Here is a 15,314-nt window from a genome sequence, read left to right on the forward strand (position 1 = left end):
TCCAAACCTCCCTGTGAGAACTCCATTCTAATCTCTTGCTCAGGCTGAATGCAATACTTAATCTTTAGTTGTCTCCCCAACACACTAACATCACTCAGCATTTGCACTTGGCTCAGTGAACTATTTCACAATATTTTATAACATTACAGACTTCATATAAATTCCTTTGTTTTTTGCTGATAAACTAAAGGTTTGCTTTGGTTTACTCACACAGATTATAGCACAATTCAGTTCCCTGACCATCACATCAGCTGAATGAAAATAACACTATTTGTATTTCTCCTGCACAGCAGAGTCTACTGCATATGCACAAGTTATTTCCACTGACTAGGCTTTTTATGGATGTTAGTACTTGTGCCAGTGGTGAACAGAATTCGGTGAGGTCACATTGGCTTTCAACAACTTGACTGTATAAGTAATCATTTGCTTGTCTATATAATAGTGGCAAAGTTCTTCATTGCCTGTGAAGTGCTTTGGGGCAATTAAGTGATGCGATAAGACACTATATAAATCCTAGTTCTTTCTATCTTTAGAAATGCCTCTATTTAAAGGCCAGTATGTGACGGGTAAGCTCTCGGACTTGTCTAATTTAAGGTCAACCAGAAATAGAAGTTTCCTGGTTTAATTCCAAATCACACAAACTGTTGAGAATTCCCTTTGCTGCTAGAAGCATAAATGAACTTGAGCTGGAGGCTCCTACAACAGTTCGAATAGGTGAATTAGTTCCCTCGATTTATCCTCAACATCCTCACACTGGTTAGAATCTGAAGGCGATTTAAATTATTTAGCTATGCTTGGGAATATTATCTAACAATGATCATTAAAATGCAAAGACTGTGCAAGGATCAACATTTCTTCTCACTGCTGACAACAACATCAACAAACCTTTACTCTGGGTGATATACAAGACTATTAACATCCTTATGAATAAATGGTTGCACCAAATTTATTTGGAACAGATTTATAACAGAGCTGGCTCATTAAAATAAATAAATTGGAAATTTAAATCATGCTTAAATCTTGGCAGATTGGGCCATTAAAGTTAAGGCTCGGTTTATTTAAATGATTACAGGGAAAGAATTATTGATCCAAAACAAATGCTGATGTGAAAGCACTTCTAAGCTACATAGTGGTTCAGTGGCTCAGTGGTTAGCACTGCTGCCTTGCAGCTTAAGGGATCCAGGTTTGATTCCAACCTTGGGTGACTGTGTGGAGTTTGCACATTCTCCCTGTGTCTATGTGGGTTTTCTTGGGTGCTCAAGTTTCCTCTCACAGTCCAACGATGTACAGGCTAGATGAATTATCCATATGGTAGTGCAGGGATGGGGTGAGTGCTTTTAAGACAGTTGATGTGGGCTAGATGGACTGAATGGCCAGCTCTCACACTGTATGGATTCTATGATTTGGCTCTGTAAACCCTTTGGGTGATGTATAAACAAAGACCTGCCTGCTTTTTCTGGTAGATTTAAAAGATCCAATTATCCTTTTCATAAACCAACAGCACCATCAGACTGGTCATTTAGTGTTTGTTAAATTTGGCTCCAAGGCCAATACCCGCAGTTTAAAAGTAATAAAAACTACTGGATGGCCTGAGAATGTGGGAGATGGTATATAAATGCAGTTTTCTTCTTTCTAATCAGGCACTATGATATTTAATTTTTATCTTTAAGCAAGCCCCAACACCAAACCAATATCTAATGTAGTCAACTGGGCATTATCAGCACGTCCTTCAGAAAAGTTCATTTAGTCTTATAATTTTACTCCCTTCGGGGACCAAGCCAAAATGAAGAATGGTATTACACTTGAATAACAGAAGTAAGTTGTGGTCAGAGCCAGTTGCCAGTAGAGCCTGGATACCCAGCATTAGGGAGCTCAACAGTTTCAGAATATAGGCTGCAGGCTTCAACCCAAGTTGCACCTGAACCTGATACTTGGGACTTGAGTACTTTTAATCAAAATAGGCAGAAATCAGATACAATTATGTTGTTAGTTGCAGGCACAGTAACAGAGCAAAGTACATGATGGATATATGCTGTGATTCTGCTGAGGCTACCTATGTGTACTCAAAACAGAGCTACATGGTGCTGCAGTCCCTGCAGCTGACAAAGATTTGAAATTGCCAAGTTCTCATTATTGTCCACAACAGACAGGGTGTTGGTGTTATCACTCTTTGGTGTCAATGCTGGATTCCCACTCTCTTACCAATAGTGCCACACTGGCAGTGCTTCTCTTCTACAAAGTGATCCCCTCAAACCCGTATCAGCTAACTTCTAACACGTGGTTTGCTTCACCTCCCTTTCACCTCTCCAGTGCAACATGGCTGTCCCAAGTTTAAAAGGCAGTGTTATTTAGCCCAATGAGTTTACATCCTTTCCGACAATAGGATAAAAGTGAAAGATCAGAAACCAGATGAACCGCCAAAAGCCTAAAATTTGGAAATGAGCAACTGGCCAAGAATCTTTTGATAACACCTTCCAAACCAATCTTTATCACTTAGATGGACAAAGGCAGGAGATGCATCAGAACACCAACAGGGGAAAGTTACTTACCAAATCACATATCTTTCTGATTCGGAACCATATTGCTGTCCTTCACTGTTGTTGCATCAGAAACCTGGAATGGGCAGCAATGGCCCAAGAAGGCAGCACCTTCTCAAGGGCAATTAATAACAGGCAATGAATGTTGATCTTACTAGCAGCAATTATGTCCCAAATATGAATAGTAAGAGACTCCCTCTGATTTATATTATGGAATATCTGCTTATACTATGGAAAACATCAGGATGAGAGGTCAGCAATTGAAATTCTGCTCCATAAATGACTACTTTGACAATGTGCAAAACAGAATTCCAATCAATTAATCCTCTAAATAGATTATTATTCGTATTTTATGATATGCGATCATTATAACATTATTTTCCAATGTAAATTCCTTTAATTATTTCTTTTTTGTTCATTTATGGTGGGAATACAATTTTAATACGTTATCCAGATCTTGTGATCCAGGTCAGGCATAGCTAGTGACTGATCTATCAACCTCGTGCTACCTATTGCTAGTTTTGTGACATGGATTGTTGTTCATTACATTCCAGATTCAGGAGGAGGTTTTTTTTAAGGTGTCTATGACAGTGGGTTTCTGTCATGTGCATATATTTTAACACTTTTGCACATGAATACTTTCAACTCTTAAGTTACTGCTAACTGCTTCTTCATATTGTAGGGAACCTTTATGATTGCATTATTTGCAAAGAGGCAAGTTCAAGAAGCAGCCCATGACTGTCTACGTGGCTTGGGATCGAGTCCAGTCAATCTGCTTGGCTTGACAGCTTGGTCTGTACAGACAACAGGTGAAAATCTGATGTTGAAGCCTATTGTAAATAGCAGCTATATTTGCGCAAATTCTCAGAAGGGCTATCTACGTAATGCAGTTATCAGAAATGCTACCAGCTGTACGCATATACACCAAAGCTTGTCCATCTCCAAGTTTGTATTGCATTATAACATTAATGTCTTTAGTAAAAATCGTTAATTAGATGAATTAACCTTTTATTAAGTGATCCAGCATGATATCCCATAAATATTCTCAATTGTTAACAGCTAGTGTATGGGCGGCACGGTGGCACTGTGGTTAGCACTGCTGCCTCACAGCGCTAGAGAACCGGGTTCAATTCCCACCTCAGGTGACTGTGTGGAGTTTGCACATTCTCCCCGTGTCTGCGTGGGTTTCCTCCGGGTGCTCCGGTTTCCTCCCACAGTCCAAAGATGTGCAGGCCAGGTGAATTGGCCATGCTAAATTGCCCGTAGCGTTAGGTGGGGGGTAGATGTAGGGGTATGGGTGGGTTGCGTTTCGGCGGTGCGGTGTGGACTTGTTGGGCCGAAGGGCCTGTTTCCACACTGTAAGAAATCTAATAAAATCTAATAAGAAATCTAATCTAATCTAATCTAATAAAACTGAAGGATAAAGAATCTGTGATTGGACAAACTTCCTCCCGAAGCCTCTATCCCTTCAACCACTATGTAATGCCAATGCCTAACAAATTTGGCATATCTATGACATTAGGAAGCTGTTGAGTTCATTGGGCACAGCCAAGGATACTGACAATATTCTGGTTGTAATGTTGAATACCCTGTTTACCAGCCAAGCTATTTCAGTGCCTAGATGACACTGGCAGTTAACTGATGATTTGCAGGCTTGCCTGGGCATGTCCTTATTCAATAAACAACAGGTAATAATTATTCTGCTATTAGTCACCTCTCAAGAGAGTTAGGATTAATTCTTAAAAGCACCATCAAGTGACACCAATAACCAGCTCACTGAATCCAGTCACCAGATGGATCCAGACATGAAAGTAAACATTATTTGGCAGGAGAGGTAGGAGTAGCTGTCCTTAACGTCAAGTTAGCAATTCACTAAGTGTGGTACCAAGGATCGTAAAAGAAGCTGAGGTCCATGGGAGTCAGAGTGAAAGCATCCACCTTTTCAGTATAGCTGTATAATGATCAACAGAATTCACATTTGCTTACCCAGGTATCTTTGACAGCAGTTCTTTCCTGTTACTTCAGCTGTTAAAGAGCGGCAATATTGGGGAAACAGCACCACACTCCTCTTACCTCTTCAAGACACAACATTCTGACATTAACAAACAGATGCATCTCTTCACTGTCACTGGTTTAATGTGCAGGAATACCCTGCCTAACAGCACTGCAAAAACACTTCAGGAATGCAATGGTTTGAATCAGTCCTCCCATTACCTCTCGGTGACTAGGATGGGCAATGTGGCATTTAGTAAACTTTAAACTTATTCCTCAGTTTTTAATCCAAACCAAAGGCAATGGATTTACTGTTCTGAAGGAATTTGTTCTCGGTTAGAGACCGAAATGCTAGTTAACTGGAACTGTATTTTAATACAATGATAACAATTAGACAAGATGCATCAAAAATAAATATACAAATCACTGTGATCACTTGTACATGAAAATTTGGGGATGATTCAGATTTGAGTCCTTTCCCAAGCAATCTAATGTGATTGCTAACTCCAATTCCATGTTTGCAGAAAATAAGCCTTCTGATTAACAAGCATACAATGTCCTCTGTTCTCAGTAGGAAATGAGGGGGAAAAGAAATATTAGATCATTTTATATCTAGGTCCCACCTCATATGTATTTTCAATCTTACCCAACTGGGTACTTCAGCGTCAAATTCAACATCAGTGTTGGGGCCTGTTGAAGCAGCAGACAGCCGGGTCTGCACTCAAATTAATTCAAGTGAGCCATTTCCTGCCCCTACACATTGTAGATTAGACCATTTTGATGACTAAAGTCCTTTTATTGTAGCCACAGTACTCACGTTGAGCTTTGTTTAGTCCTTAGCAAAGCGGCAGAAGTTACTGGAGCAGGAAGAGCACTCTGTAATGTTTCAATCATTTTATGAAAGTAAAATGAGCTTTATTTGAGTCGTCCGGTCAGAGGCAGTGCCAGAGTTACTCACTGCAATGGAAACAAACACATGAGCAATGTCCTTTTACATCTGCTTAGCTTCCATATGAGAAAGTGTGAATTCAACAGGATCGCACCACCAAACAGCAGGATGAATCATCTCAGCTAAGAAACATGTTAGTTTAATTGGAGCAACATGAAGAAAATTTATGTTTTTTTAATAAAAAGAGAAATGATAACTGGTCATAGCATCAGCAGATTGCAACAATATGCAGATCCTGGTCCATCATCAAGGAAACAAATGCAACACTCTCATATACACTAAAAATGGAAACTTTAACATTATGCTTCACTACCTCACTACATTTACTTATTGCAGAAAGAGTACTTTACATTGAATATCAGTCACTTCTTTGGCAACCTATGATATTATAGGTCTTTTGAATGTGAAAGAGATCTTGTAGAGTTGAGTGCCAACACTGCTGTCTGCTGCTGGTCTCTTCATTTGCTGATTGCTTCAGTTCTACCATGAGCTGAAGTTACCAAAACCAGTAATCCCTTTAATCTTTTTGCTGCTGCTGCTGGTGGACGGGCTACTATCTTGATCCACTGCCACTCGTTTTCTAGTTTAGACAAAAAAAAACATGAAAATCGTGATGGGCCAATTGAAAACGAGATTATAGTGTAAACCAGAGTAGTGCAACAAAACTTACATTCTTTGATTTAAAATGTCATTCTTGTTTTCAAATTCATTCACAGTCTCATTCAACCCTGTCTCTGTAACCTCCTCCATTTGTGGCTTAGTATTGTCATGCCCTTGTGGCCAATAGTGTAGTGGAAACCAAGCTCCAATATTTCATAAATCAACATGAGTATAAATTACTGTCATACGGCACAGAAACACGCACTTTCATCTCGAAGATGATAAATCCCTGTCTGTCACTATTAACCGAGATAAAAAAGAACCCAGAACAGGTTTCAGCAAGGAAAAACAAAATTACAAAACAAACTTTATGTATTGCACAAATTTATCCTCTAACATGTGACAAAAATTTAATCTATGACAAATATGCAAACTTCAACTGAATTGTCTTTAAATTCAAACACACACATGATGGACAGACAGTTGAGAGTCTTTTTAGGAGTAGTGCGGGTGGAAAATATGGACAGAAAACAACAAAGTTTGTGGATCAAAGTCCAAGCCGAAAGGAGTGGAGTGAGCTGACTTTTCAGGTGCCAGCCTTCATTTTGGTGATGATATCTTGTTGCTACCAACTGTGACAAGTCATAATTTAGTAGCTGGTCAGTTATACCTAGGTCTTGCTTAAATTACAAATTTTCTTTCCTTTTGCAAAGTCTTTCAGTATTTTTCTTTGGCACTTAAAGAGAGAGAGAGAGAGAGAGAGAGAGAGAGAGAAAAAGTGCAATTTTGATTGCTGTAGGCTTTTTACAAGTGTGTGTTTCAACTGATATATTTCCTCCCAATTCAGAATGAAACTGACATTTACAAACAATCTAAATCCTGTTGTTGCACAGTTACATTTTATTTTCAAAGACATTTGGTGTCAGCATGTTCCACAAATGTATCAAAATCCAGTTTCTTCAGAAAAATACATATCATTGTGTAATCATTAATTAAACATACAGTTCAATTTCCCTTAAGGTACAGAAAAATGAGTTCTTTCTCTGTAACAAAGCTGCCTAAATTTCCATTTTCTCCTGTATGTATTTCCAAAGAAAATATCTGTTGTCCTTAAAAATCAAACTTTTTAAAATTATTTTACCATTGCTGGCTGTGCTTTTAGCTGTTTGAACTCTAAACTCTACAATTACTGTACTGAATCTCTCAGGAGCTCACCCCCCCACCACCAAAGGTTCTCCTGGAAGCTTACTTCTGTGACCATGCTTCTCAACGTCTATCCTAATATCTTCCTTATTTGGCTTACAATGGTCCCTTTCATTTTTGTACGTGTGTTAGTTTATTGCACTGCACAGACATTGACATGCATCAAGTGGTCACGCACGCATGCTTCTTGAACAAATACTGGTAGTGTGCAGCCTGTTTATTATAGTCTGGCTGTGCATCTGTGCTGCTCAGAGGAACATTGGCTCGATGTCAAAACCTGGTAGATTCATCTTGTGGATCATCTTAGTGTGATACTTTAGTCTGATAAAAGCACGAGATTAATGCCATCTATTATTGTCATTGATTGATCACAGGAATAATATAATCATATGTCTGTGGACTTAATTAGTCATAAATTGTATCTCCAGGACTTTCTACTCTTATACAACAAGTGCCATATTTAAATAGATTTGGTCTTTGTCTGTCGTGGAAGGACTGGTGATTTTCAGCTTGGGCTGAATTGTGATGGAAATGGTTAGAAAACACATCCTACAAGTAAGGCGAGGTTACAAAACCAGCAGTTATTCACACATTAAGCCTGTACTTCAGGCTGAAGAAGGGACAGGTACACAGAATCAAGAGGGTAGCAAACCAACATATGTCAGTGTTCTGAAGCAAAAACAAAGTGTTTGCAGTATCAAAGTAAACCATGCTCCAAAGAAGGGCCCTTAACAGCAAAGACCAAAGACAGCTTGCTGTCCAATTGTGATTGACTGATATGGCCTCAGAGCTACAGACAATTAAAACCAAGAGACTGTCCACCTAAGGCAATTACTTCAGGCAATTCCAACTGTTATCCTATGAGGAAATGATGGAAAAACATACTGACCAGTCAGCAGCACGTCGTGACATTTTGCTATGCAGTCTTCAGCAAAACCATTTTAATGAGGGTACACAAGATATCTGTTCTCTTTATTGATATTGTTTGAACTACTGTCCCTTTTTTGGGGGCGGCACGGTGGTTAAGTAGTTGGCACTGCTGCCTCACAGCACCAGGAACCTGGGTTCAATTCCCACCTCAAGCGACTGACTTTGTGGAGTTTGCACATTCTCCCAGTGTCGGCGTTGGTTTCCTCCAGGTGCTCCAGTCTCCTCCAAAACTCCAAAGATGTGCAGGATAGGTAGGTTGACTATGCTAAATTGACAATAGTGTCCAAGGATGTGCAAGGTAGGTAGATTAGTCATGGGAAATGCAGGGTTACAGGGGTAGGGATGGGCCTGGGTGGACTTGACAGGCTGAATGATCTATTTCCACATTATAGGAATTCTACGAAATTCCCAGCATTTATAAATTTTAATCATATACAATTTTATTTTTGCACCTTTCATCATTTATTGTGGAGCAGTATCAGATATTATGGGGTAGATAGTATCCAAAGTTGCTCTGTTTGTCTCCACTGAAGAGCACCATAAAACAGCAAGGCAAGTGTATAAAAATGCCTGAAGAACTGTCAAAGCAAAATTAAAAATGAAAATTGCTACACATTGATAAAATGCAAGTAGTTGGAAGCATCAGACAGTTAGTGCAGTGATTTCAAACCACCAAGTGATCTGATGACAAACAAAAACAGAACTTGCTGAAGAACCTCAGCAGGTCTGGCAGCATCTGTGAAGAGAAAGCAGAGTTAACGTTTCGAGCCCTGTGACTCTCCTTTAGAGCATCTGATGACATTTTTTGTTGCTAAAATCAGTACCTCATTTTCCTGAACCTTGCACATTTGTTGTGAAGGTTTCAGAGTTCTTTTTGAAGTGCTATGAGAATGGAAAAAGTCACTTACGTAGCTGCCATGTTAATGTATTTCCCAACACCTTGCCGGTAGATTTTTGGGCCATCATTTGAACTACTTTTAGGCACAACTGGCATTGCTTTGGCCTTTTCCTCTTCCTCCTTGTTCCGAGCTTTCTCACGTTCTTCGGCGATCTGACAACAAATAAACAACTGGTAATACAACTTTCACACTGTGCAAGACACTTTCACCCTGTAGTATATACAACTTTACAGGTCTTGAAATAGCCACCTCCACTAGATGATGCTTTAATATTCAACTCCAAAGTGATACACTCATCCTGAAGTTATTGTGGTGATGTCTTCAAACTGTAATCTCTGATTGAAAAACAGGCTTGAGGGTGAATGGTATCAATGGAAATTCATTGGGCTAGTTCTGTTTGGCAATTTGGATTAATCTGAATCTACTATATAGCCTTTGACACTTAACCAACCATTACTTTATTAGAAAATAAGGTGGAACTTTCACATGTCATCAGTTCTGACCAACCCAGTTCCATGGCTCAAAGGCCAAGTAGAAAAGGCAGACTGTTAATAATTAATGCAGATTAAAAATGGTGGTCCCCATTGTAAAATATTTGATAAACCTTTCTTCTGTGGTGTCTAAACACTCAATGAAACAACCTGAAGTTTACATTGAATAAAGTGATGTACTGATCAGGATCAAGAACAATGCTCTTCTCCCTCTTGGTATGAAAAGATCTGCGAAACTATTATACCATGCTTGTCACGCAGTAGGCCTAAATAACACTGCTGCGGAAAATGTCAATTAGAAATTGTCGAGTCCAACAGTGAAGAGAAGTGCAAATATTGTTACTAACCAAGATTGTTTTAACGGTGTATGCCAATTGGCTTTCTACACTTTCTGCTTCAGAAACACTCAGGCAACTCTCTCCCAGTCAGCTCGCTGGCACACTGTTTAGTTGGAAGCTCAGAAAAAAATCCAAATGTGTTCAACCAAATCACAATTTTTGTTATGCGTTTAATTTTGGAGGTGAGGTCTGATGTGGGTTTAAAACAAATTTCAGTGCATAATAAAAAGGCAGTTAATTACTCAGAAACATCTAAGTGACTGCAATGTAGTTGACAATACTCAGTTCACAGCAGATTTTGATGAATGTGGTGAATAACTAAATCAGTTATTCACCAGCAGATCTGCCTTGTCTAAAAACACTATTGGCTTCTGCTCTAACTGCAGAGATACTGCCTGGCGTCTTTCCCCACAGGAAATTTTCTTATTAAACTCCTCGGTCTGATTTAGACCATCCTCTCAGCTGTCTTTACCCACTTCCCTTAGATTTCCTTGCCATGTCTAGCCCTAAAGCTGCCCTCTCCAAGTTCATCTTGCCTATGAGAGCTTACTTCCTGCTCTCCTGACCCTACTCCCACTAAAGTGGTGGCCATCCAACTTACTTCCTGACTCCTCTGTTAGTAGATACTGTTAACAGTTCTTTCCCCTCAGCTAATTTCTTCCTCTCTTTCAAAGTTATCCCAAATCTCCTTTACAAATAAAACGCATCTTGACACCTCAGTCTGAGTGAACTACACTTCTTCCTTCCTTGTCCAAAGCCTGCAAATGTGATGTTGTTTCCTGAAGTCCATGACTGTCTTTCTTAGACCTCCACATTTGAATTCCTCCAATTAGGTTTCTCCCCAGCCAAAATACTGCAGCTGTTCTTATCAGAATCACAAATCACATCCGATGTGACTGCGATAAAGGTCCTTCCTTACTTCCTTGGTATGCCTACAGTCCAAGACATGGTTAATCACATCATCCTCCTGTAAAGCCTCTTTGCTGTAGCCTAGCTGGATGGGACTGCACTTGTTGGTTCCATTCTAGAACATTCCAGATACAGCCAGATGTAATGGCTTCCCTACAGACTTGCAGACCATTCCTAAGGATATTTCATTGGCCCCATCTTTTTTCTGACTTATAGATATTTTCTCATCAACCTGTTTAGAGATATTATGACACACCTCAGAGCAGGTGAGACAAAACCAGGCCTCCTGGCCCAGAGGAAAGGGTACTACCAGTGTACCAGAAGAGCCTGAACCCCAGTCTTCAGGATCAAAGGTAGGGCCGGTACCGCTGCTCCACTATAGCCCCTTAACCTCACTTATGTGCTGCTGTCACTTTCCACATATACACCAACACCACTCAACTCCACTTCAGAAACACTTCTCTCACCTCCCTCCCTTGTTTTTAAACTGTCGCATTGCTTGCCCAAATAGATGAAAAGAAATTGCTTCAACCAAAGACTGGGAAAAAAAAACATTTTCAGACCTTTCAGAGTTTCAACACATCTTCTGCATTTGTCTATTTCGACCTCTACATCTGCTGTTTAAAGCTTCATTCAAGCCTCTGTGGTCTCTAAACCAACACACCCCTGGTTGGTCTGCTACATCATCAAGCATCAAGTTGGTCTTTCATCAAGCATCGTCCAAAGCTATGTGCCTATATCCCAGTCACCCATCACCTCTACATTGTTTTCTGATTCATCAACACTGGTTTCAAAAATTTCAACCTTATTTTAAATTTTCAGCATGGCCTTGATCTTTCCTATTAGTAATCTCCTGTAGCCCTACAACCCATTCTCCTCCAACTCTGGCCTCATGAGCATTTTAGATATTTTCTAATGAAACTATTCAGAGATGCAATTACAGATATCTGGTAGGACTTGAACCTGACCTCCTGGCTCAGAGGTAGGGACACTGCTATTTAAAGTTTAATTACGTCATCTCTGATAGTCATGGCTTTGTCTGATAAGACCATCAGATTAAGTTGATCACAACCTGGACTTGGTGAACATAATTTTCTTGAGTGACCTGCCTCCCTCCCTTTTTCTGATTTACAGCCATTCCTGGGTTGTTATTTACATTCTCTCCAGTGAAGATTGATGCAAAACACCTGCTCAATTCATCTGCCTCTTTTTCTTCCCTTGAGGTGCTCTTTAAAGACAGTTTCTTTGAATGGGCTTTTGGTCATCCTCCTTAAAGCTCAATACCAAATTTTGTTTCATAACTCTCCCACAAAGCACCTTGGGATATTTTACTACATTAAAGATCTGTTAAAAAAAGCTAGGAGTTGTAAACTGACTGAGGGTATTCATTAAGTCCCATGACTAGCTGTTAAAATGTTTCACCTGGACTTCACTTGGGTTCCAGCACTCAATGCCTTGCAGGTGTGTAACGTGTACTATGAATTTGTTAAAAGGTAATCACCTAGACTGGATAGGGGGAGAGGTGGGAGGTCTTTGATACTGCATGCTGTTACCTGTTCATCCCTGCCATCTAAAATATCCTAGTAGAAAGTGAGGACTGCAGATGCTGGAGATCAGAGTCGAGAGTGTGGTGCTGGAAAAGCACAACAGGTCAGGCAACATCTGAGGAGCAGGAGAATTGATGTTTTGGGTATAAGCCCTTCATCAGGAATCTAAAATATCCTTCCTATTGGTTGTAATTTATATTAATTCAAAACATATGAATATCTGAGTTATGAGTCAAAGTACGCTATCTGGTTCTTCAAACCAGTTCCTCTATTTAATAAGATCATGGCTGATCTGATTGTAACATCGATTCCACATTCCCAACAATCCCTGATAAGCTTTCACCCACTTGCTCATCAAGGATCTATCTCCCACTGTCTTTAAAAAAATCTAGAAGATTTTGCTTCCACTTTGGAGAAAGAGAGCTTCAAAGACTTACAACCCTCAGAGGATAAAAAATTCTCATCCATTTTAAATCAGTGACCTTTTTTTTTTAAAAATAGTGACCCTTAGTTCTAGATTCCCCCACAAGAGGAAACATCCTCTCTACAACCAATCCATCAAGTTCCCCTCAAGATCTTATATGCCCTAATCAAGTTCTCTCTTCTAAACTCTGTCTGTCCTTTTCTCATAAGACAATGCAAACAACCCAGGTATGAACTGCTTTGAACTGCTTCTAGTGTATTTACATGCTTCCATAAGGAAGGAAAACTATACCTTGTATAGTACTCCAGATGTGCTCTCATCAATTCATGCACTAGGATGCCCAGATCTCTCTGCAGCTCACACCTCTGTAATCACTCAAAATGTGATATGCTTTTTTTTATTCTTCTTCCCAAGATGGTTAATTCCACACTTTCCAACATTACACTCCATTTGCCAGATCTTTGCCACTCATTTAGCCTATCAAACCTATCTGTCTTCCTTTGGAGCCTTTTTTAGATCTTGTCTCATTAACTTTTCTATCTTTGTGTCATGAGTAAATTTAGCAACCATATCTTTGGTACCATTATTCAAGTAATTTATACAAATCAATAAAATGGTAATGCCTGTGGTGGACCACATGTGATATTCTGTCAATCGATTACGCTGACTCTGCTCTCTGTCAGTTAGTCAATCTTACATCTATATCAATATGTTACTCCTTACTCAGTGAGTCTTTATTTTCTGCAACAACTTTTGATGTGGTAACTTATCAAATCCCTTCTGGAAATCCAAGTACAATACATCACTGGCTCCCTTTTACCTATAGCATAAGTCATTACTTCAAAGAACTTAATAAATTTCAGTAAACATGATTTCTTTTTCACAAAACTATGTTGAATTTGCCTTAAACATTTTCTTTTAATGTCCTGCAAGTTTCTAACACTATTTATGACAGATATTAAGCTAACTGTAAATGGGTAATAAATGCTGATCTAGCCAGCAACATCCACATTTGATTTGATTTATTGTTGTCACAGGTACTGAGATACCTTGAAAAGTGTTGTTTTGTGTGCTATACCAGCAGATCGTATCGTACAAAGTGCATCAGGGTAGCTCAAGAGTGCAGAATACAGTGTTACAGCCACAGAGAAGATGAAGAGAGAGAGAGAGAGAGAGAGTGAGATTAACATTAACATTTGAGAGGTCCGTTCAAAAGTCTGATTACAGTGGGGAAGAAAGATACTACCATATAGTTTCCTACTTTAAATCACATTCCCCCATTCACTAACTTCCAATTTAATGGACCTGATCCTGGAGAATTTTGGAAAATTAGAACCAACACATCGACTATCTCACTTGCCATCTCTTTTAAACTCCCTAAAATGAATTCAATCAGGACTGAGGTTCTTTGCACACTTCCTTGGTGATTGCAATTTTCCTGAGTTCCGCCCCCTCTCTATTTCCTGACTACAGCTATCTCTGGGATGATATATATTCTATGTAGTGATCACTGATACAAAATACCTGTTCTGCCATCTCTGTATTTTCCATTATGATTTCCAGACTCACTTCCTAGAGTACCAACACTCAGAGTTAATTATTTTTTAAGATACTTACAGAAACACCTAAAACACCTGTGTGTCTCCACAAAGTGACTAAAACCAGAAAAATAACTCAGTGAATGTCAGTTACTTTGGAATGTCCTCAGGATACAATAGACGTGTTGCATAAATATAGATTATTTCTTTACTGTCTCATGGTTTTGATAGTGCTGACATCACAGACTACACTGTAATCAGCTGTCTTCTGATGTAGACTCAGTCAGCAGCACCACTGATACAGCAACATTAAGAAGCGTCAGCCTTTTCCTCACCCAGTTCCAGCTGAGGTCGCTGTTAAAGAGTGAATGGAAAAGTCTGAAATGTCTACTCTGCTACATCTCTGTTGATGTATTGAGGAATACAAAGCTCAGCTGAGCCTCAGTGGGAGAAAGGAGAAAAAGGAAAACTGCCTTTGATAGTATAAAGGTCTTTTCAAAACTTCAGAACATTCCAATGTACTTTGCAGCCAATGAGGTCTTTTTGAAATGGACAGACCTTTTAAATCCAGCAAATATAGAAGCCAAATGCCACACAGCAATACAATTATGACCAGTTATTCCACCTTCTATGTGATATTGCTTAAAGGATAAATAATAGCCAGGACACCATGGATAACTTCCCAAACTGCTTCAAAATACTGAGATGGGATCCTTTATGTTCATCTGAGACCTCAACCTCAACAGCCCAGTGCTCCCTCTGTATTGCACTGGCTTGTCAGCTGAGATTTGTGTCCTGAAATGTCCGAAAAGGGACATGAGTTTTTAACTTCTGACTCTGAGAGAAACGTGTTACTGAGTCATAGCTGACATACACTAGGCCAAATATTTCAGGCAAGGTGATCTATTATAATATAAGCTATTTGGCCAAAGATCAATGTTCCATTAAAGGCAGGCT

The 15,314-nt window shown here is 39.4% G+C and overlaps 1 protein-coding gene across 1 annotated transcript in view; it reads right to left on the minus strand.

Moving 5' to 3' along the window:
- Positions 1–5,422: 5,422 nt before the first annotated feature.
- Positions 5,423–15,314, minus strand: part of ppil2 (peptidylprolyl isomerase (cyclophilin)-like 2) — a 369,843-nt gene continuing 359,951 nt past the window's right edge. The window contains exons 19-20 of the mRNA XM_072587119.1: positions 9,120–9,262; positions 5,423–6,058 (exon numbers count right to left, since the gene is read on the minus strand). Of these exons, the coding sequence (XP_072443220.1) occupies positions 5,959–6,058; positions 9,120–9,262 (243 nt within the window). The 3' untranslated portion in view covers positions 5,423–5,958. The remainder of the gene's footprint in view (positions 6,059–9,119; positions 9,263–15,314) is intronic.

The sequence above is a fragment of the Chiloscyllium punctatum genome, chromosome 17 (genome assembly GCF_047496795.1).
Source record: "Chiloscyllium punctatum isolate Juve2018m chromosome 17, sChiPun1.3, whole genome shotgun sequence".
Taxonomy (NCBI): Eukaryota; Metazoa; Chordata; class Chondrichthyes; order Orectolobiformes; family Hemiscylliidae; genus Chiloscyllium; species Chiloscyllium punctatum.